The following is a 20,533-nucleotide window of genomic DNA, read 5'->3' as shown; positions in this document are numbered from 1 at the left end:
CCCTGACAGAGACTAACTAAACGCAAGAACTTTTGGCTCACATTGTGATCTGTCTGGTAGATGTGAGCTCTGTTTTACTCTGGCAAGATCGAGAGAGAGAGAGAGAGAGAGAGAGAGAGAGAGAGAGAGAGAGAGCAAATCACATACAGGTCTGTACCACAGAGTCCCAGAGAGACACATCACATGCACACGCACACGTAATCCCACAGCGAGTTGGCAAACTCCATTAGAGTTTTGCAGGATTAGGTCAACATCTTAACTGGATTACTACACAGTAATTTTAGTGAAGTTAATGTAGACTTACATTGTCCTTATAGCCTACTCCTGATGTCTGTCAAGTATTCCTCTCACATAGGCACAAGTGTATAGTGGAGAAAAACACACAAGCTCAGTTTGTGTCCTGGGTTATCGTCCGCTGACTGTACGCTTGATGTGCTGAAGACGCGCCTGCCACTGCGAATCCCTGAGCTGTGACCTGACCTGAGCTATCAAGAGCAATTTCTCAGACACAAACACCTGTCTGGATAAAATCCCTTCTTGTGTGCAAATGTGCCATTTCCCTCTTTAAGACAAATTCTATATCTGTTAAACATATTTTAAAATATCACACCATGAAATGAAAGCTAAAGTGCCATAAATTAGTCGTACGGGGGGAAAGGTGTAACTGTGATACAGTTATAATAATAATAATATCTTTATTTGTACGGCACTTTTTTAAAAACAGCTCGCGCTTCACAGTTTGCATGAAATCACACATTTAGGATATATATATATCTATATCTATATATATATATATATATATATATATATATATATATCTATATATCTCTCTCTATATCTATATACATATATATATATATATATATATATATATATATATATATATATATATATATATATATATATATATATATAACAACAAAAAACAAACACCCAGCACGCCCCTGCGGGCGGTTTATCCTTCAAGCTCGGGTCCTCTACCAGAGGCCTGGGAGCTTGAGGGTCCTGCGCAGTATCTTAGCTGTTCCCAGGACTGCGCTCTTCTGGACAGAGATCTCCGATGTTGTTCCCGGGATCTGCTGGAGCCACTCGCCTATCTTGGGAGTCACCGCACCTAGTGCTCCGATTACCACGGGGACCACCGTTACCTTCACCCTCCACATCCTCTCGAGCTCTTCTCTGAGCCCTTGGTATTTCTCCAGCTTCTCGTGTTCCTTCTTCCTGATATTGCTGTCATTCGGAACCGCTACATCGATCACTACGGCCGTCTTCTTCTGTTTGTCTACCACCACTATGTCCGGTTGGTTAGCCACCACCATTTTGTCCGTCTGTATCTGGAAGTCCCACAGGATCTTAGCTCGGTCATTCTCCACCACCCTTGGGGGCATCTCCCATTTTGACCTCGGGACTTCCAGGTTATACTCCGCACAGATGTTCCTGTACACTATGCCGGCCACTTGGTTATGGCGTTCCATGTATGCCTTGCCTGCTAGCATCTTGCACCCTGCTGTTATGTGCTGGATTGTCTCTGGGGCATCTTTACACAGCCTGCACCTGGGGTCTTGCCTGGTGTGATAGACCCCAGCCTCTATGGATCTTGTGCTCAGAGCTTGTTCTTGTGCTGCCATGATTAGTGCCTCTGTGCTGTCTTTCAGTCCAGCTTTGTCCAGCCACTGGTAGGATTTCTGGATATCAGCCACCTCCTCTATCTGCCGGTGGTACATACCGTGCAGGGGCCTGTCCTTCCATGATGGTTCCTCGTCTCCCTCCTCTTTCTTGGGTTTCTGCTGCCTGAGGTATTCACTGAGCACTCGGTCAGTTGGGGCCATCTTCCCAATGTATTCTTGGATGTTCCTTGTCTCATCCTGGACTGTGGTGCTGACACTCACCAGTCCCCGGCCCCCTTCCTTCCGCTTAGCGTACAGCCTCAGGGTGCTGAACTTGGGGTGAAACCCTCCATGCATGGTAAGGAGCTTTCTTGTCTTTATGTCAGTGGCTTCTATCTCCTCCTTTGGCCAGCCTATTACCCCAGCAGGGTACCTGATCACGGGCAGGGCGTACGTGTTGATGGCCCGGATCTTGTTCTTACCATTCAGCTGACTCCTCAGGACTTGCCTGACCCTCTGCAGGTACTTGGTGGTTGCAGCTTTTCTAGCGGCCTCTTCATGGTTCCCATTCGCCTGCGGGATCCCCAAGTACTTGTAACTGTCCTCTATGTCTGCAATGTTGCCTTCTGGTAGTTCAATCCCCTCAGTTCTGACTACCTTCCCTCTCTTTGTTATCATCCGACTACACTTCTCCAGTCCGAACGACATTCCAATGTCATTGCTGTATAGCCTGGTAGTGTGGATCAGTGAATCGATGTCTTGTTCACTCTTGGCATACAGCTTGATGTCATCCATGTACAGGAGGTGGCTGACAACTGCTCCGTTCCGTAGTCGGTATCCGTAGCCAGTCTTGTTAATGATCTCACTGAGGGGGTTCAGGCCTATGCAGAACAGCAGTGGGGACAGAGCATCTCCTTGGTAGATCCCGCACTTGATGGTGACTTGTGCTATGGGCTTGGAGTTGGCCTCTAGTGTTGTACGCCACATCCCCATTGAGTTCCTGATGAAGGCTCTTAGGGTCCCATTGATCTTGTACAATTCTAGGCATTCCAGTATCCAGCTGTGTGGCATTGAGTCATAGGCCTTCTTGTAATCAATCCAGGCAGTGCACAGGTTGGTCAGTCTGGTCTTGCAGTCTCGGCTGATTGTTCTGTCTACCAGTAGCTGGTGTTTTGCGCCTCTGGTATTCTTGCCAATTCCTTTCTGTGTCCCGCTCATGTATATAGCAGCTGGATAGCGTAGTGGTTAGACTACACGCCTTTGGAACAGAGGATCGCAAGTTCGATTCCTGCCTGGGGCGTCTGTATCCAGTAAGGGTCCTAAGGCTAGACCCCCTATGCTAAGCAAGCCTACCGCAGACATGAGCGAGACAGATAAATATGAAGGCATGCCGGCTCGGACGTCGCCCGGATCAACAAGGTCCGCGTCAGGTGTTGAGGAACCAGGGCACCCTGACGAAAAGTGGGCTACTGGAACAAGAAGGCATCGGTGGGCAAGGGACGAAAACAGGGCGTTGTTGGAATGCTACTACGCAAGTAACCCCGGCGGAAGGGGCTACATGAATAGGATGAGGGACCTATGGATTCTTCGATACCCAACATCCACAATGACGGCGAAACAACTAGTAGCTCAGTGTTCCAACATTCGAAAGAAGGGACTGCTCTCACAGCTAGAGATTGACGAGGTACAACACAAATATATATATATATATATATATACACACACACGCATACATACACACACACACACACACGCAGTGGGGCAAAAAAGTGATAATCTCAGACCTCTGATGACAGAGGTCAGTAATTTGCACCAGAGGTACACTTCAACTGTGAGAGACAGAATGTGAAGAAAAAAATAATCCATGAATCCACATGGTAGGATTTGTAAAGAATTTATTCGTAAATCAGGGTGGAAAATAAGTATTTGGTCAATAACAAAAATACAACTCAATACTTTGTAACATAACCTTTGTTGGCAATAACAGAGGTCAAACGTTTACTATAGGTCTTTACCAGGTTTGCACACACAGTAGCTGGTATTTTGGCCCATTCCTCCATGCAGATCTTCTCGAGAGCAGTGATGTTTTGGGGCTGTCGCCTAGCAACACGGACTTTCAACTCCCGCCACAGATTTTCTATGGGGTTGAGGTCTGGAGACTGGCTAGGCCACTCCAGGACTTTCAAATGCTTCTTACGGAGCCACTCCTTTGTTGCCCGGGTGGTGTGTTTTGGATCATTGTCATGTTGGAAGACCCAGCCTCGTTTCATCTTCAAAGTTCTCACTGATGGAAGGAGGTTTTGGCTCAAAATCTCACGATACATGGCCCCATTCATTCTGTCCTTAACACGGATCAGTCGTCCTGTCCCCTTGGCAGAAAAACAGCCCCATAGCATGATGTTTCCACCCCCATGCTTCACAGTAGGTATGGTGTTCTTGGGATGCAACTCAGTATTCTTCGTCCTCCAAACACGAGTTGAGTTTATACCAAAAAGTTCTACTTTGGTTTCATCTGACCACATGACATTCTCCCAATCCTCTGCTGTATCATCCATGTGCTCTCTGGCAAACTTCAGACGGGCCTGGACATGCACTGGCTTCAGCAGCGGAACACGTCTGGCACTGCGGGATTTGATTCCCTGCCGTTGTAGTGTGTTACTGATGGTGACCTTTGTTACTTTGGTCCCAGCTCTCTGCAGGTCATTCACCAGGTCCCCCCGTGTGGTTCTGGGATCTTTGCTCACCGTTCTCATGATCATTTTGACCCCACGGGATGAGATCTTGCGTGGAGCCCCAGATCGAGGGAGATTATCAGTGGTCTTGTATGTCTTCCATTTTCTGATGATTGCTCCCACGGTTGATTTTTTTCACACCAAGCTGCTTGCCTATTGTAGATTCACTCTTCCCAGTCTGGTGCAGGTCTACAATACTTTTCCTGGTGTCCTTCGAAAGCTCTTTGGTCTTGGCCATGGCAGAGTTTGGAGTCTGACTGTTTGAGGCTGTGGACAGGTGTCTTTTATACAGATGATGAGTTCAAACAGGTGCCATTCATACAGGTAACGAGTGGGGGACAGAAAAGCATCTTACAGAAGACGTTACAGGTCTGTGAGAGCCAGAGATTTTCCTTGTTTGAGGTGACCAAATACTTATTTTCCACCCTAATTTACGAATAAATTCTTTACAAATCCTACCATGTGGATTCATGGATTTTTTTTCACATTCTGTCTCACATTCTGATATATATATATCACATATATCACATATATCATACATATATGTGTGTATGATATTGAATATGCAATTCCGACACACTTTTACAAACCTGTTTTCTCTGCACTGGAGGGAAGAGAAATGAAAGTCAGTAGAAGCAAGACAGAATGTGTGTGTGACTGATAGGTAGACAGGTGTAATAGTGAAGCTGGAGGGAGCAGAGGTGGTGAAGGTGGATGAGCTTAAATACCTGTGACCAGGCATCCAAAGCAATAGACAGTGCATAAGAAATGTGAAGAAGAGAGTGCAAGCCAAGGTGGAGTAGGTGAGGACAAGTGTCAGGGGTGATTTAAGGTATTAGTGTAGCTATGATGTGTGGTTTAGAGATGTTGGCACTGACTCGGAAGGACAAGATGAACAGGATTAGAAATGAGTATATGAGAGAGACAGCTCAGGCCGAGTGGTTTGGACACAAAGTTAGAGAGGCAAGGCTGAGCTGTTTTGGACATGTGCAGAGGAGGGATAGTGCAAAATGGGGCTGACAGGCAGGAGGAAAAGAAAATACCTCAGAGACCTCATCCATGAATGAGGACATGCAGAGGGCTGGTGTGACAGATGAAGATGTTAGGGACAGGGCCGATCATTTATCAGTTCAAACTGACGGATGAACAAATCAATATATTTTATAGCAATTGTATTTAGAGACTTTATACTATACCTATTCCTACCAGAATTAAACAACAAAACTTACATTTCAATTCTCTTAAACTTTATTTTAAAATAATAATAAAGAAATAAAGTAGCAAAGATATAATAATTCACAGGGATTGTAAAAAAATACAAAATGAGCAGAAAAGGTACAAAAAAAAACCCCGTGTAAGCAGCAAGTTCCTTTTATAAGACCCACTTTAACAGGTCTTTAACGGACATAATTGTTTATGATCCCACGTCACGTGAATGCAGCATGTGAAACGTTTGCGTTCGGAGTCAGACAGTTGGTTTTATCGTTTCTCAGCAGGCGTTTAGAGTTTATGATCTCGAGGGGAGTTATCTTACAAAGCCGCTCTGTTTTCGCCTCTCTAAAGACGACGCCTGCGATTGGCCGCGCGTCACGTGACCTCACAGCTGATTTCGTTGGATGAAGTGTTTTGCTTTTGTAGCCATTTCTGGTTAGCAATCCCGTAGGGTAGCGTAGCAGTCATTGTTGTGACTTTTTAACGGCGCTACTATGGCACAGGCGGCACAGACTAATGCCTTTGATGCAAACAACTCTCCAATCAGGGTGGAACACGATAAGAAACGTCGGCAGTTTGTCATCAGGCTGAATGGTGAGTTCAACATGTAAACATTAGCGTGCCAGCTGATGCTAGTGTTAGCTTTCGCTCTTGCTAACGTCGTCGCTGCTTTATTGATACCTACAGCTGCCATTTCAGACACAGATGGCTGCTCACATATAGACGGAGCCTGTCTTCTGACTTTACCACCAGTACCGGTGCTTTACTTTTCTTTCTTTTCGGCGAGACCAAAGTATTTGGCCTCCAGACCTCAAACCAAGCACGCAAATTTGAAAAGCACACAATCCCAAATACACAAATTCCAGTATTAATCTTCCAAGTAAAACTCATTTGTAGCAAAATACCTTCCCCTACGGTTATATTAAGATTCAAACACCATTTCAGCTTTCCAGAGTCAGCATTTTATCTGCCAGGCCTCCAAATGTGCTGTGCTACTTCCTTTCAAGCGTTCAGTTCAAGTGCTTTAAACATATTTTAAAGTTTTACACAGTCTTATTCGTTTTATATATATTAATCCTTTACGACACACTAATATTACTGTTTTAAGTGTGTCAGTAGTCGTGTTTGTCCTGGTCAGTTGTGGGTCAGCTGTTAAGAGGAAAATGGTGGATGCCATTGTTGTGCTGAATGGAGATCTTTATCTTTTCTTCACCCAGCAACACGACCCTTCCTCCACAAGGGCATGCCTGCACCTGGCCACTCGTGCCTCGTCTTTCCCTGCAGCCATGTTGCAGCGCTACATGCAAATTAAAATCTGCTACCACACCTTAATAATGTAACTGGGGCACTTAGAGTCAGCTTTAAAATGCTGAAACGTTGAAGTAATTGTGGGATGAAACTTGTAGTGTGCACAAGCAGGGTGGCAGGCTTCTGCAGGTTCTGTTCTTTGTTTGTTTTGGGGGGGGGGTCATGTTTTTTCCGATAATTAGTAAATCCTAGCAATAGTGGAGGTGAAGACCAACCTCTGCCAGAGATAATATTTGTGTTTGCTCTTAGGATCCCATGATCGTGCGGTTCTTCTGTACGAGTATGTTGGGAAAAAGACGGTGGACCTGCAGCACACCGAAGTTCCAGATGCTTACAGAGGGAGAGGAATCGCCAAACACCTTGCCAAAGTAATTTTTTAAACCCAGATTTTGCGTTTGTTCACGAAACAAGAAGGTAGGCTCTGGCAATGCTCAGTTGGTATTAAGGTGCCAAAACTGTGTCTAGAAAATATCCTCCACACCATTAAACCACCATCAGGCTGAATTGTTGACGTAAAGCAGGGTGGAGCTATTCTTTCATATTGTTTACACTAAATTCTGACCCTACCTTCTGAATGTCACATCAGAGCTTAAGACTCAATGTTTTACTAATCTTCTGTTGTCCAATTTTGTGAGCCTGTGCAAATAGTAGCGTCAGTTTCCTGTTCTTATCTGATAGGAGTGGCACGTAGTGGGGTCTTCTGCTGCTGTAGCGCTTCTCCTTCAAGGTTTGACATGGTCTTAATTCAGAGACGGTCTTCTTCATACTTGAGTTTTAATTACTGGTTATCTAAGTTGTAACTATTGTCTTCTAATCAGCTTAAAACAGTCTGTGCATTCTCCTCACAAGCAAGTTTCTCGATTATTGCCATTCTCTGTAAACCCATAATATGGCTGTGTTGGAAAATCCCTGTAGATCAGCTTGTTTTTGAAAATCTCAGATCAGCTAATATGACACCAGGAACATTCCCAGTCTCTTAAATCAACCTTTCTCCTCTATTCTCATGCATGGTTTGAATTTCAGGAGGTTTCCTTGATCATGTTTACATTCCTTTTTGAGGTTCTGCCATGTGATTAGCTGATTAGATATTTGCATTTATGAGCAGCTAAAAAAGTGTACCATACATTGAGAATCGAAAATGTTTCCACTTAAATTGTTGTCCTAGGAAAGGCCAGATGATTTTGATGTGAGCTGTTATGCACCATGTCATTGCAGGCAGCCATGGATTTTGTGGTGGAAGAGGACCTGAAAGCTCACCTGACCTGCTGGTACATTCAGAAATACGTGAAAGAGAATCCTCAGCCTCAATACTTTGAACATATTTATCAATGATCCTGCATGGCAGCGAAGGAAGGTGGCAAAATGGACTCCAAGGAGAGAAATACTGCGTGGCGGCATGCTTTGGAGTTACAGGAGAACACGCGACAAAGGATCTTCTAGGCATGGTTAAACACAACAGTGACTGAATCCAGAGAAATAGCTGAATCTCGGACCATAGACGCCTGTGAGTTGACCGTTTGATCGACTGATAGCTCTCTGCATAAACATGAGGATACACACTCGCCACAGGCAGGAGGGGAATCAGCCTATCACGACTTGTACAAACAAAGCAACCAAAGGTGAAGCCTGTTACCTCAGACAGAAACTTCCAGGACCCAACACTGACAGAGCAGATTTGAGTCAAATGTTACAGTGTGTTGCAGATTTCTGTCCTCAACTGGACTCACTGGTCATGAGCAGCACTACAAGGTGACCACCCCTGGTGTTTTTGTCTTTGATGACTCCACTGATGCTCAAATACTCTTTTTTTTTTTGTGTTATGTAAATTGCAACCTCTCTTTTTCATTTTTTTTCTTATTCTTTGCAAATAATTCAATTTAACCCCTTCTTCTCAAGTTTTTAGAAATTCTGTTTCTTAGAACTGATATGCTAGTGTAGAAGGTTATGTATGCAAAAAGGCTTAAAAACAACAACACAAATATAAATTTGTTTTGTAAGTGTCAAAGTGGGAAAGCCGAATCTGAATTTGACCAATATTCCTCCTCAGAGAGCCTTGTTTTAAACATCACTCCATCTACTTTCATTCCTCCTCCACATAACAAAAATGAAGTTATTCCAGTCGTATATCAATTCACCGAGCGATCAAAGGTGTAGAAAACAGTGACGATGTCTGACTGAGCCTCAAGATAACTCCTGCTCTTTCCATCGTACATTAAATGTTACAGACATTGCTGATGAACGGGGTCCTGGTGTGGTGTGACACATCAGTGTGTGTATGTATAGATGTCTCTGTTCGAACCAGCAAACAAAAACGGCACTGTTCTTTTCAGGGCATTCACATTTATGTGGTGTCAGACGGCCCATTGTCCTGTCATTGAGGAATTGCACTGGGTGGCTGTGGCTGTTTTGTTATTTGATCCATATTTCCTCTTGCCCACAAGGCTACTCTGCTCAGCTGATATCAAAATGATAAAGATCTCTGTTAAAAAGTAAAATATCCCCCCCACCCACCCCTTGTTTTTTTTGTACTCTTCAGGAGGTTTTGCTGTTGACAATCTTAAGGGTTGAGGAGAAAAAGATACCTCAGGTAACTCGGCACACTCTGGCAGGACAGTGCAGATTCTTTCTGCTGAGCTCACCTTGAGTTAATTGCAGGAATTTCCCTTTTGTTAAACTTCCCTTTGGGTGCAACACACCTAAGGATAGGCCAAGGTATTCGAGGTACTATTTCATTCTGTGTATGTGTTTTGTCTAAATTTGTGTGTTTCCTTGGAAGGAAGCAAATGTTTCATTTGAGCGAGTGGCTCTCACAGAGGCATCAAAATCCAATCCATATTACACTGTTTTGTGATTTGGACTTTTTTTCTGTACTTGCTGTCAATAAATGCATAAATAAATCAAACACACATCAGATGACTAATGCTTTATGTACCTTGGCAGGAGCAGAGGAACATTTGTGATTATTTATGGAGAAAACATGTGATTGTGTACAATATACTTTTTATAACCACTGTGCAGTCGTCACTACGGTGGTCATACACTGATAATAATTATCTACAATGCAGTTCGTCTTGTGCTGTTAATAGTTTCAGCATGCAAACTCCTTCAATACTTAAGCTAAACTATTTTTACACTGGCAAACCAGAGTGTTAATGGTATGGGCTTTCGCTTATTATTCAATTAGAGTAAATGTAGAAAATCGAGGTGGCAGAATAGTTTCAAAATACAGAGTGAGGACTGCTGTATTTTTTTTAAATACTTGATCTTCTAACATGTAGATGCACAGTGTAAAAGTAATAGTGTAAGACTTAAAATGAAAGAAAAGGTGGAATTTTTACCCTCCACTGAATATATTTATCAGTCCCACACGTCACAGCTAGTGATGGAGTAGATTCGTGTTCTAGATTACTGATGACAAATATCTGTACGTATATATGTATGTATTGGCGCCATCCAGTGGCAAATTGAAGTTATTAGATATAAATGCTCTCCATTGCTAACAAGTTAAAACTCGTGGACTGTGTAAAAGACAGACGTTTGAGAAGTCCTGTTTCACAGCTTCAAGTTGATGGTTTATTCCTGGTGGTGTTGGTGTCACTGACCTAATACATTTAATTTAAAAAATATATTCAAAAAAGGTAATTGGTACACTGAAAAAGCATGGTACTTGCTAATAACTCAAAATGTGTGGCTGGAACTACTTTCTTTCTCTTGACTTCTTTTAAATTGATAAATCCATTAATTTATTTAACATGTCTACATGTGTTTTAAGCTAAAAAAAATAAAATAAAAATGCACCTTTAAATAGCCTACAGTCCTTATCGGAATAGACAATTCCTCACTAAATTCTTAAAATTACCAGGCTTAAATATCATTGGAAAGCCACAGCTGTCAATAGCCTTAGTTGATGTGATTCGTGCTGGCACAGCATTTGTTCCCAACCATCTCACATTCCTGAACGTAGCCATTATACTTGTGACAGCCAGCGCGCGTCAGGTTTCAGCACGCGGACAGGCAGCGCGCACGAACACAGCCAGAGCACGCGAGGACACATTATGGGTGAGTACCCAAAGGTCTCCACATAAATCCTATTACAAAACGAGATGACGGAACAATGTGTCATATATTATAACAGACCTGACTATGCATGTAGTCTGTTTGGATTATTATGGGTTTAAATATTTAAATGGAGCCGGTATTTTTCCTGCTTAGTTTGGCTGTGCTAACTTCATGGCTCGCCAAATTTAAATAAACATACCTTCATTCAGTTTGTTAAATCTTTTCAGAATGTGTTCTGACCTCCCCAACTTCTATGTACCATTATAAAATACGTAAAGGCAGGTACTCTGTCCGAACAGCATCATGGGAATAGTAGTCTGCATTCGAATTCAACTGGTGAGTCGAACAGAAACTGTATTTTTTTTACACACTACAATACCCATAAAACTGGGCGCTGTCTTACGTCAACCGCAATCACAGTTGTATCTCCAACATGGCGTCGCTGGGAAGGAGGCGCGGTGTCCCAGTAAGCAGGGAGAGGTCAGTTACTCCACATCTTGGCCATTAAAAGAACGTGTTTTAATATGAAGTATTGTTTGGTCGATGACACTACTTGTCAGGTTCCGAACGTGCTTCTCGTTTGGGATTCAGAGTTAAATGTCAACGGGAGAAGTCTGGATTTTTTTTAACCCAGGGTTAGCTCATGTTAGCGGGCTAACGCACACGGCTAGCTGTCGCTAACGAGCAGCTCATGTGATGTTTTGATTATTTCACAGCAAGTGATTGACTGGGAAAAGTTTGGTTTTGCCGCTCGTTGGGGCAAACAGCAGTGCTGTATGTGACTGTCGATGTGCCTCACGGTATTGGCTCGGTTCGGAGTGTTGACCGCCTCGTTGGTCGACCTGCTCGCTCTGTAACTTAGCTGGCCGGTCCTCCAACTTTCTGCCAGTCAAGCGAGTTTTCTGTTGCACCTAACTGAAGTACAACTTTCCCCTTGCTCCGTGAGGCTCAGTCGATTTTCCCTAGTATCTTAATATGTCATAAAACTTCACACCTCTGGTGTGAGAAGCATAGTGTTTAGTGTTTTAATGTTTGTTTGTTCGTTCGTCTAAAAGAAGGCCTTATATTGTGACCATTTGGTACTTTTAGCATTGGTTAATTGGGACTTTATGGAAAGCAGCTTCCCCAAGTCCTATGTTTTTAAATGTGGTCATACACATGTTAAGATCTGTGTGCTGTTTGGACACCATTATGATGTTATGATCCCTAATTACAACGATTGGGTGGTGGATTTTTGGTCTTTAACTTCTTTTGAAATCATAAATTCAACACTTTCACGCACACAAAATGTCCACACTTTTGATTGAAACATTTTGTTATTTATACACAACATTTCGAACACCTAACCTAATCTAACTGCTATAGGATTAGTCAGTTTAACGTGGTGAAACTTTAGTGCCGTCAGTGTAAAAGTCCCGACTAAAACATCAACCTGAACAGTGCGGTTTCTCGGACAACAGTTTGTCCAGCTGTCTAATTAATTACTAGAAAAAGATAATAGCATTCAACATCTTATGCGTTGGGTACAAATGTGCTAGTTAGCTGCAGGTCTGCTGAATCCAGTTTTCAGCTGTTGTATGTCATTGGCTGTCTGTGAATTTTGTGTTGTCTGCGTGGAATTTCGAAAAGCGTAACCACACATAAGACTGCTTTTAGCCACATGGTCTTGCTCTCATTCTTACTCCAACATCCGATTTAGAGTTTTGCAGTGAATCTTTGTAAAGCTTACAATGTTTCCTATGTATGTGGCCAACGCTGTTGCCAACACCTTCTGTGCAGTTGTGTCCTGGAGTTTTCGATGCAAAGGCAGCCATGATAGAAACAAATAACGTTCTGAGACTTCTTTTCCTCCTTTGCTGTGGTCAGTTGATTTCAAAGGCAATTATATTGGTCCCGAAAGGTTTTTTTCTGTATGTTCTCTCAGCAATCTCCCTCCAGGAATTTGCCTGCCACCTTTGTGTGCTTATATTGAGGCTTCTGATTATTAGTCCTGCAAAGATGCATTCAGTTACTGAGCTGGAAAAGCACTGAATGAATCAACCATACTTGATGGAGCAGTCAGAACAGTTGCGGGCTGTATAGACATGACCATGCTTACACTCCTGTTATCGACTTAAAACGGTGTTAATTCAATTCAATTTTATTTATATAGCGCCAAATCACAACAAAAGTCGCCTCAAGGCGCTTCATAGATACAGAGAAAAACCCAACAATCATATGACCCACCTGTTAGAAGTGGGTGAATGAGCCTCTGGTTATTGGTTAGAGAAATATCCTTCCCTTTTATGTTTGTTAGATGGTGATAGAGTGGACATTTCAGCAGGCAGGAAAAGGGGAAATACAGTCTTTGCTTAATTAAAGTGTGTTTAATGTCATCTGTTCTTACACTCACTGTTGCCTGCCTGTTCCTGTGTTTCTGCACAGGGGTGTGATGGCGGCGTCAGACTGCTACATCGTGCACGAGATCTACAATGGGGAGAATGCACAGGACCAGTTTGAGTATGAGCTGGAGCAGGCGCTGGAGGCCCAGTATAAATACATTGTTATCGAGCCCACGCGGATCGGAGACGAGACGGCCCGTTGGATTACTGTTGGCAACTGCCTGCACAAGACAGCCGTGTTGTCAGGTGCTGCTTGCCTCCTGACGCCACTTTCGCTGCCTGTCGAGTACTTGCGCTATGTGGCGTTGCCCGCTGGCGCCCTCAGCGTGGCCTGTGCCGCCCTCTATGGGATTTCGTGGCAGTTTGACCCCTGCTGCAAGTACCAGGTGGAATATGACAGCCAAAAACTCTCGCGGCTGCCCCTGCATACACTGACCTCCTCAACGCCCGTGGTATTGGTACGCAGGGATGACATCCACAGAAAGAGACTCCATAATACGATAGCACTGGCTGCCCTGGCGTATTGCGCCAAGAAGATCTACGAACTCTATGTGGTATGAGTGCACTCTGAAGAGGATTTAAGAACCAACAGAAAAAAAAGGAAAACCGAGAAAAAAAAAAACAAAAAAAAAAACAGAACCTACCCACCCCCCATGTAAGGAAAAAGAAGTCACAATCAAGTTCAGCAGTCAGCTCCACGTGTGGTGGGTGCCTCTTTTTTGAACTTTGATCAGAGGGATATAGTTAAAACTAGAAGGAATTGTTTTTTTTTCCCCTTTTACATTTCCTTTACTTCTATGTGACAACAACTGCACACTTATCTCTGTAGTACACTCTCACCCTCTCCCCCACTTTCTCCATCCTTGACACACAACAAGTTAGCGCACAAGGGTATGGCAGCAGTTCCTCCGGACAGAGGTGTATTGGAATGACAATGGACAGACATGTTTTGTGTACCAAGTTCTTTCCCTGTTTTCCTCGTAGTTTTACTGTACCCCTTTCTTGCTGATCAGTACATCACCATTTCATTAAACATTAGGATATTTCAAACTCACTTTTCTGTATTTTGCTTTTTACATTAAATGGATTCAACACGATGTCTGGGAAGGAGCAAGTAGATCCAACTTCTTTGAGATTGTGTCTTGTTCATGTTTGATTTGAACGAGTGCAAGTAAGGTCTTATCATATTAATAATGGGGATCAATATCTTTTTTTTTTTCTTTTTTTTTTTTTTAAACAAAAACCCATGCACACTAACTATGTACACTACTGGTCAAAAATTTTAGAACACCTTTTCCTGTTTTTATTGAAATTCAGGCAGTATAATGTGTCATTGTACTCTTGAATGAAAACAAATAAACAACTGAAGTTTTATTTTTTTTTAAAGAAAATATCGGAAATCATTTATAAATCAAAATGTTTCCTAAACCTTTGATTCATCAAAGCATCCACCTCTGGCAGATATAACAGCTTGTGGCAGTTTCCTCTACAATGGAAATCAAATATTCTTCCCAACCCTGTTTTAGAAGTTCCCACAAATGTGTGGCATTTACGTGTTGCTTTCCTTTTATTCTTCTGACCAGTTAACTTAAAACAAACCAGCAACTAGGGATGGGTATTGATAAGATTTTCACGATTCCGATTCCATTTTCGATTCTGTTTAACAATTCGATTCTTTATCGATTCTCTTATCGATTCTTTATAAGAAAGGAGAACACTAAGTTCGATTAGCTTGGAACTTCGTTTTATATCTTCTCTTTGAACAAAATAGAAATTTAAGAGTAACATGGCCTTACAAACCCAACAGTGAGATCTTAAGAGATCCAGCCTACGGCTCTTTAATGGGTGTCACAGGGTCCCCAGGAAAAAAAATTGTAAATGTAAAATAATAAAATAAATATTCTTCTGTAGCAATAACAAAGTATAACAAATTATTCAGTAGCAATTATACAAGAATATCCAGTAATGTCCCTGCCTACAATTAAACACATTCACTTACCTAAAATCGGGGGCATCTGCTGTGGCAAATGGGTTCAAGCCTTTTACCACAAACAGAGTCACTGCTCGGTGACATTTGTCTATCCTGGCCTGAAAGGAGACGCTACCGGTAGACTGCAGCGAGAACTGCCAGCATCTGAGCCAGCCAGACTCTGTCTGTCTCTCTCATCATGGTCACCTAAATGCACAGTAATGGCAGGTTTTGTAATAAGGCAGATCGCGCTAACATAATATGCACTGTTAGTTGATTATTTACCTGCCGCATTAACGGGAGAGGACGTGCAAACGTTACCGCTGCTGCTGGGTTGAGATTCACGAGTCCGGAGCGGAATTAAAAACACGACATTCATTTAAGGTTATCACGTGTTTTCTGAGCAAATGCTTTTGCATATTCGTAGTGTTTCTTCCCTTAAATGAAGTATCTACTTTGCAAGTTGCCCTGTTGTCATCCGTTCCAGTAAAGTGTAACCAAACTTTTGAGCGTTTGAGCCGCTTACGCGCCGTGTTTCCTGCCAGGTAAATGACGCCCCGCAACGTGGTGACGTCATTCGGGGCGACTGGAATCGATAAGGGAATCGTTTGCAAAAATGGCAAACAATTCCAAGGAATTGAAACAGTGGGAACCGGTTCTCAACAAGAACCTGTTTTCGATACCCATCCCTACCAGCAACCCTATTTTTTTTCTTCTTTTTTTTCTTTTTCAAGCTTACCATCTTGTTCTGTTTTTTTCCTAAGGTAAGTCTGCCATACCTTGGACGTATGTTTTGAGTCATTATCTTGCTGTTGGATGAACCCCTGACTTGGTACATACCAAGATTCTGCATGTTGATGCAGAATCTCGTTGTAGCTGTTGGTTCTGTACTAGTCTCAATCTGTACTAGTCATTCACCCTGGATCCAACAAAACAGCCCCAGAACATCACACTTCCTCTGCCATGTTTGACATTTGATGTCACAGACTGAGGAACCTCCTTTTCGCCTTCTCAATGGCATACAAAAATCCTGAATGATGAACGGAAGATTTCAAATTTTGAAAGTCTTCAGTGGTCCATTGGTGGTGTTTCATGGCCCAGGGAAGGCTTTTTTTTTTTTTTTTTTTTCTTATTCTCACGTCAAAGCTATGGCTGCCTTGCTGCAACTTGATCTGTCAGTCCTGTATCTCAAAGTCTGCTTTTTGCAGTTGAAACTGAGACTTGCTTACTATTAAGCTGTGGTCCCGTGAGCCACCTATCACTCTAGCTGTTGAGTCTATCTTGCCTTCTGATTTTGTTGTGGCTTTGGGTTCTGCAGACCTCTTCCTGTCAGATTCCCTCAGTGCCTTTTGATAGTAAAAGAGACTGTAATCCCTGATACATTGCCTTTCTTCACAATTTCTCTGAAGGAAAAACCTACACTTTTATGTTATGATGGTTTGTCTCTTCTATTGTTAATTGCCTTTTTCCTCACTATTTTTCTGGTCAAAAAGTTACTTTCTTTAATACAATACTGTTTGAACAATGCTCACAAGTGTATGATGCCACAGTGTGTTCCAACACTATTTTTTTGTAGACTCGGGAGGTTGTCAGTAATCAAGAAAAAGTTGGGACACCTGTAGGAACCAACTTTCAAGTCTTGATCAACTTCGATTGCTGCAGAACCTCTCGCAGGTCACCATTTACCTTTATACCATTTCAAGCTATTCATGTGGACTTGAACTGCTTGAATTTCAGTTAATAAACTAGAAGAACTGGGGTATTATAAAACTTTTGACCAGTAGTGTCTACATTAAATAATTAAAAGACAAAATTGCTGTGCTTGAGAGCCACCATCTACCGGAACCAAATTCCCTGTATGTGTCTGCACATATACTTGGCCAATAAACACGATTCTGATTCTGATTCTGAAATTAAGACTGTTTGAGTCAACAGATAAAATGAAGCCAAGTTTATGTGTGTTGTCACGGTTTGGGTTCCTTAGAAATACCGATCCCTGTAAATCAATACAAAGTTTTTGTGAGTGATCACCCTACTGTCCTACTGATGAAAGATTTCCAGTTTCCAAATAACGTCAGGAGGATGGAAATGATCGTATGTTCCTTTTGCAGTCACCACCTTTCAACCCATTTCAACAATGTGTGTGACATTTTGGACGGACACAGAACTGACACACCAGAAAGTCATATAATGGAACTTTTTGTTTTGGAAACGGTTAATGTTGCAAACATTAACTCTAAAGGTATTCCCACCTGTAGAGTTTCAGAGAGCTTGAGACTCAAGTATAAGGTGGATTGAGGCTCCTCTGGTGGCACATGGTGGCCCAACACCTTAATAAGTGGCACTTAATAAAGTAGCTTGCTGTGTGCATTTTTTTTAAATTTGCCATCTGTCTATTTATCCTATAATAAAAATAAATAATAACATGAAGTGAAGCAGAAATTGTAACTGTATAAGGCAAATGCAGTTAAATATTAAGTGACAGTTTGTTAAAGGAGATTTTATGTTAAACTGTTTAATAATAATAATGTACCTGTGTTCTTAAATTTTCTGGAGACAAAAGTAAATTTGGAAGCTTTTCAGAATATAAATTTCTTTAGTTTGTTTCTAATATTGATCTGATAACATAACACGGTTGCTGAATATTTGTTGGTTCCACTCCATCAAAAGAATCTCCTGCTCCACCATATCTCAAATGTGCTCTATTGGATTGAGATCGAGTCACTGAAGAGGTCATTTGAGAACAAATAACTTATTCTCATGTTTAAGAAACCAGTTTGAGATGATTTGATTTGAGCTTTGTGAAATGAACTGTTAGTCGTGCTGGAAGCAGCCATCAGAAAATGAAAAAACTTCAAGGGATGGACATGCTCAACAGCAGGTAAGCTGTGGCATTTAGATAATGCTCACTTGGTACTAAGAAAACCTCAAAGTGTGTCCAAAAAAATAACTCTCACACCATTACACCACCAGCAGCAGGCTGAATTGTTAATATAGGGCATGATGAATCCATGATTTATAGCATCAACATTTCTCCAATCTGTTGTCCAGTTTATTGGACCTGTGTGAACTTTAGCCTCAGTTTTCTGTTCTTAGCGGACCAGAGTGGTCTTCTGCTGCTGTAATGCATCTGCTTCAAGTTTCAACATGTTGTCAGAGATGCTCTTCTGCATAGCTTGGTTGTAACAAGTGGTTATTTCAGTTACTGATGCCCTCCTATCAGAATGGCCATTCTATGACCACAACAAGCCATTTCTCCTTTTCAGACTGTTCTCTGTAAACCCTAGAGATGGTTATGTGGAATAATCTACATAGATCAGCAGTTTCTGAAATACTCAGACCATCTGGAACCAACAGTTATGCCACATTCAGAGTAAGTAAATCACCTTTCTCCCCCATTCTGATGCTCAGTTTGAACTTCAACAGGTTGTGTTGAGCACGTCTCCATCCCTTAAGTTGCTGCCATGTCTTTGGATATTAAATATTTGCGTTAATGAGCAGTTACACTGGTGTACCTAAGGAAGTTATCCTAAAATTGCTTGTTTTTCCAAATGTCAGGATGGTGCTTTGCTAAATTGTGTTCTTTTTGTTTTTGTTTTGTTTTTTAAGTGTTGTACAGAGTGGATGAAAATGCCTCAGACAACTGAGACCTAAATGCTTGGAAGGTCAGGGAGAGTCAGTTAGCAAGGTTTTTATTCATACAGACTTTTCAAACTCAGCCTTGATGTGTTTTCGCTCTTGGGTCTGGAAAAACAATAACCATTTCCAAATCATAGCCCTTAACCTGCTCAGCTTGAACCTAAATTTCTATAACTTGTTGGAAGGGCAAGAAATGAAATGAGGAGACAGCAGGCAAGTGGTCTGAGATAACCTCATTAGTTTGCAGGTTTGTGACCAGAGCAGGCTAATTATTTGTCAGCTGACCTGATACTGGTACCAGCTGCTTCCAACAGCAGTTTGCATACTTAAGATGTCTGTGAAGGTTCTCAATCAGGTCATCGTAGTCTAAGGAGCTTGGAAAGAAAAGCATCTGGACTTCTTTAAGTTGCTTGAAGATGTTTCACCTCTCATCCGAGAAATGTCTTCAGTTCTAGGGTCAAATGGTGGAGAGTCCCAGATTTAAACCCTGTGGGATCGTCCCCCCCAAGAGGGACAATGGACCCCCTAATGATCCTCTACCTGATCACATGAGCCAAGTCTAAAGGGGAAAAAAGTTTAGTAACAATATAAACTGATAACACACTTGAAGGTGCAGACAGGTTAAGAAGCAGTTTTTCAGTCAAAGATTTTCTACATTTATTGGGGTTACTTGACGCACCCAGCACCCATGGGAAAAGATTTAAACAGCGAATACTGAGATGAAAAAAACTGAAAAAGTGAGATGTTCAGAGGTCTTGCTTCATGGTATCGAACAGCCCACACAAAACAGATTCTTTATGATTTAATTTAAGTGCTGATGTAAACCACAATGTTCAGCAAACATCTATCAGGTCATTGGACTGTATTTTTTTAAAGCTTAAGTATGCGCACATGGGATATATTAAAAACTGACAAGCCGTTTGAACACATGATGTGAAATCACTTAATTAACCTGCTGGATTTGCCAAAAGTTAAAATATTTATACTACTTTGGCACATTGCTCTTAACTTATTAAGGTGGCTATTAGTGAGGGTCATGATAATCAATTCAGTTGAGCAGAAGTGACATTCTTACTTCGATTCGTCCAAATTCATGTGAGTTCCAGTCTGTTCAGCCTGTTTCTGTGTAGCACCAAGCAGTAGACCTAAACCTGGATGTGCTTCTGGGTTCTGCCTCTAATGAAAACGGATGAGTGTAAAATGCAACCATTGTTTGTAGTTTGCTGCCACCTACTGAGTGAAAAAAGAACTGAAGTTGTAAAAAGTCACTATTCCTAATGATAGGCTTCGTTTTGTTTCAGTTTCAGTTCACTATACAGCTCATCAAACTGTTTTCCCTTTACGTTTTGATATAATAGCTTTTTAGTACTACTGAGACACATACTGCCTTTTTCTTCCGTTAGAGTAATATTTTCTTGAGCTGTGTAACTAGAGGTAGTTTGGATTCACTGACACAGGAGCCATACGCCCTTTCTGCAGTTTCTATGCTTCCTTAGCTCGTTTATGTCGCCATTGTTAATCCTGTCCTGTGCAAAGAAAAGCCCAAGCTACACTTGTCTGACTGACAGAAGGTTCAAGAGAAGGACATTTGCTCTCAACTCTTTCCCTGTTGAAATGTTATTCCAA

General features: G+C 41.9%; 2 protein-coding genes across 3 annotated transcripts; both read left to right on the top strand.

Annotated features, from left to right (window-relative positions):
* Positions 1-5,790: 5,790 nt before the first annotated feature.
* Positions 5,791-9,765, top strand: natd1 (protein NATD1). The gene is made up of 3 exons (XM_085453887.1): positions 5,791-6,145; positions 7,109-7,227; positions 8,075-9,765. Exons 1-3 carry the CDS (start codon positions 6,046-6,048, stop codon positions 8,189-8,191), a joined length of 336 nt encoding a protein of 111 aa, XP_085310013.1. The 5' UTR covers positions 5,791-6,045; the 3' UTR covers positions 8,192-9,765.
* Positions 9,766-11,232: 1,467 nt separating this feature from the next.
* On the top strand, positions 11,233-14,396 carry tmem11 (transmembrane protein 11). 2 transcript variants are annotated; one of them, XM_085453885.1, is made up of 2 exons: positions 11,233-11,254; positions 13,343-14,396. In XM_085453885.1, exon 2 carries the CDS (start codon positions 13,350-13,352, stop codon positions 13,857-13,859), a length of 510 nt encoding a protein of 169 aa, XP_085310011.1. In that variant the 5' UTR covers positions 11,233-11,254; positions 13,343-13,349; the 3' UTR covers positions 13,860-14,396. The 2 variants fall into 2 exon arrangements, with proteins under 2 accessions (XP_085310011.1, XP_085310010.1); XM_085453884.1 differs by lacking the exon at positions 11,233-11,254 and adding an exon at positions 11,273-11,398.
* The last annotated feature ends 6,137 nt before the right edge of the window (positions 14,397-20,533 follow it).

The sequence above is a fragment of the Copadichromis virginalis genome, linkage group LG4 (genome assembly GCF_057382275.1).
Source record: "Copadichromis virginalis isolate Kocher_CV1m ecotype Utaka linkage group LG4, C_Virginalis_male_GT1.1, whole genome shotgun sequence".
Classification (NCBI taxonomy): Eukaryota; Metazoa; Chordata; class Actinopteri; order Cichliformes; family Cichlidae; genus Copadichromis; species Copadichromis virginalis.
The sequence above is the reverse complement of the archived record's forward strand: the minus strand, read 5'-3'. Positions and strand labels throughout refer to the sequence as shown.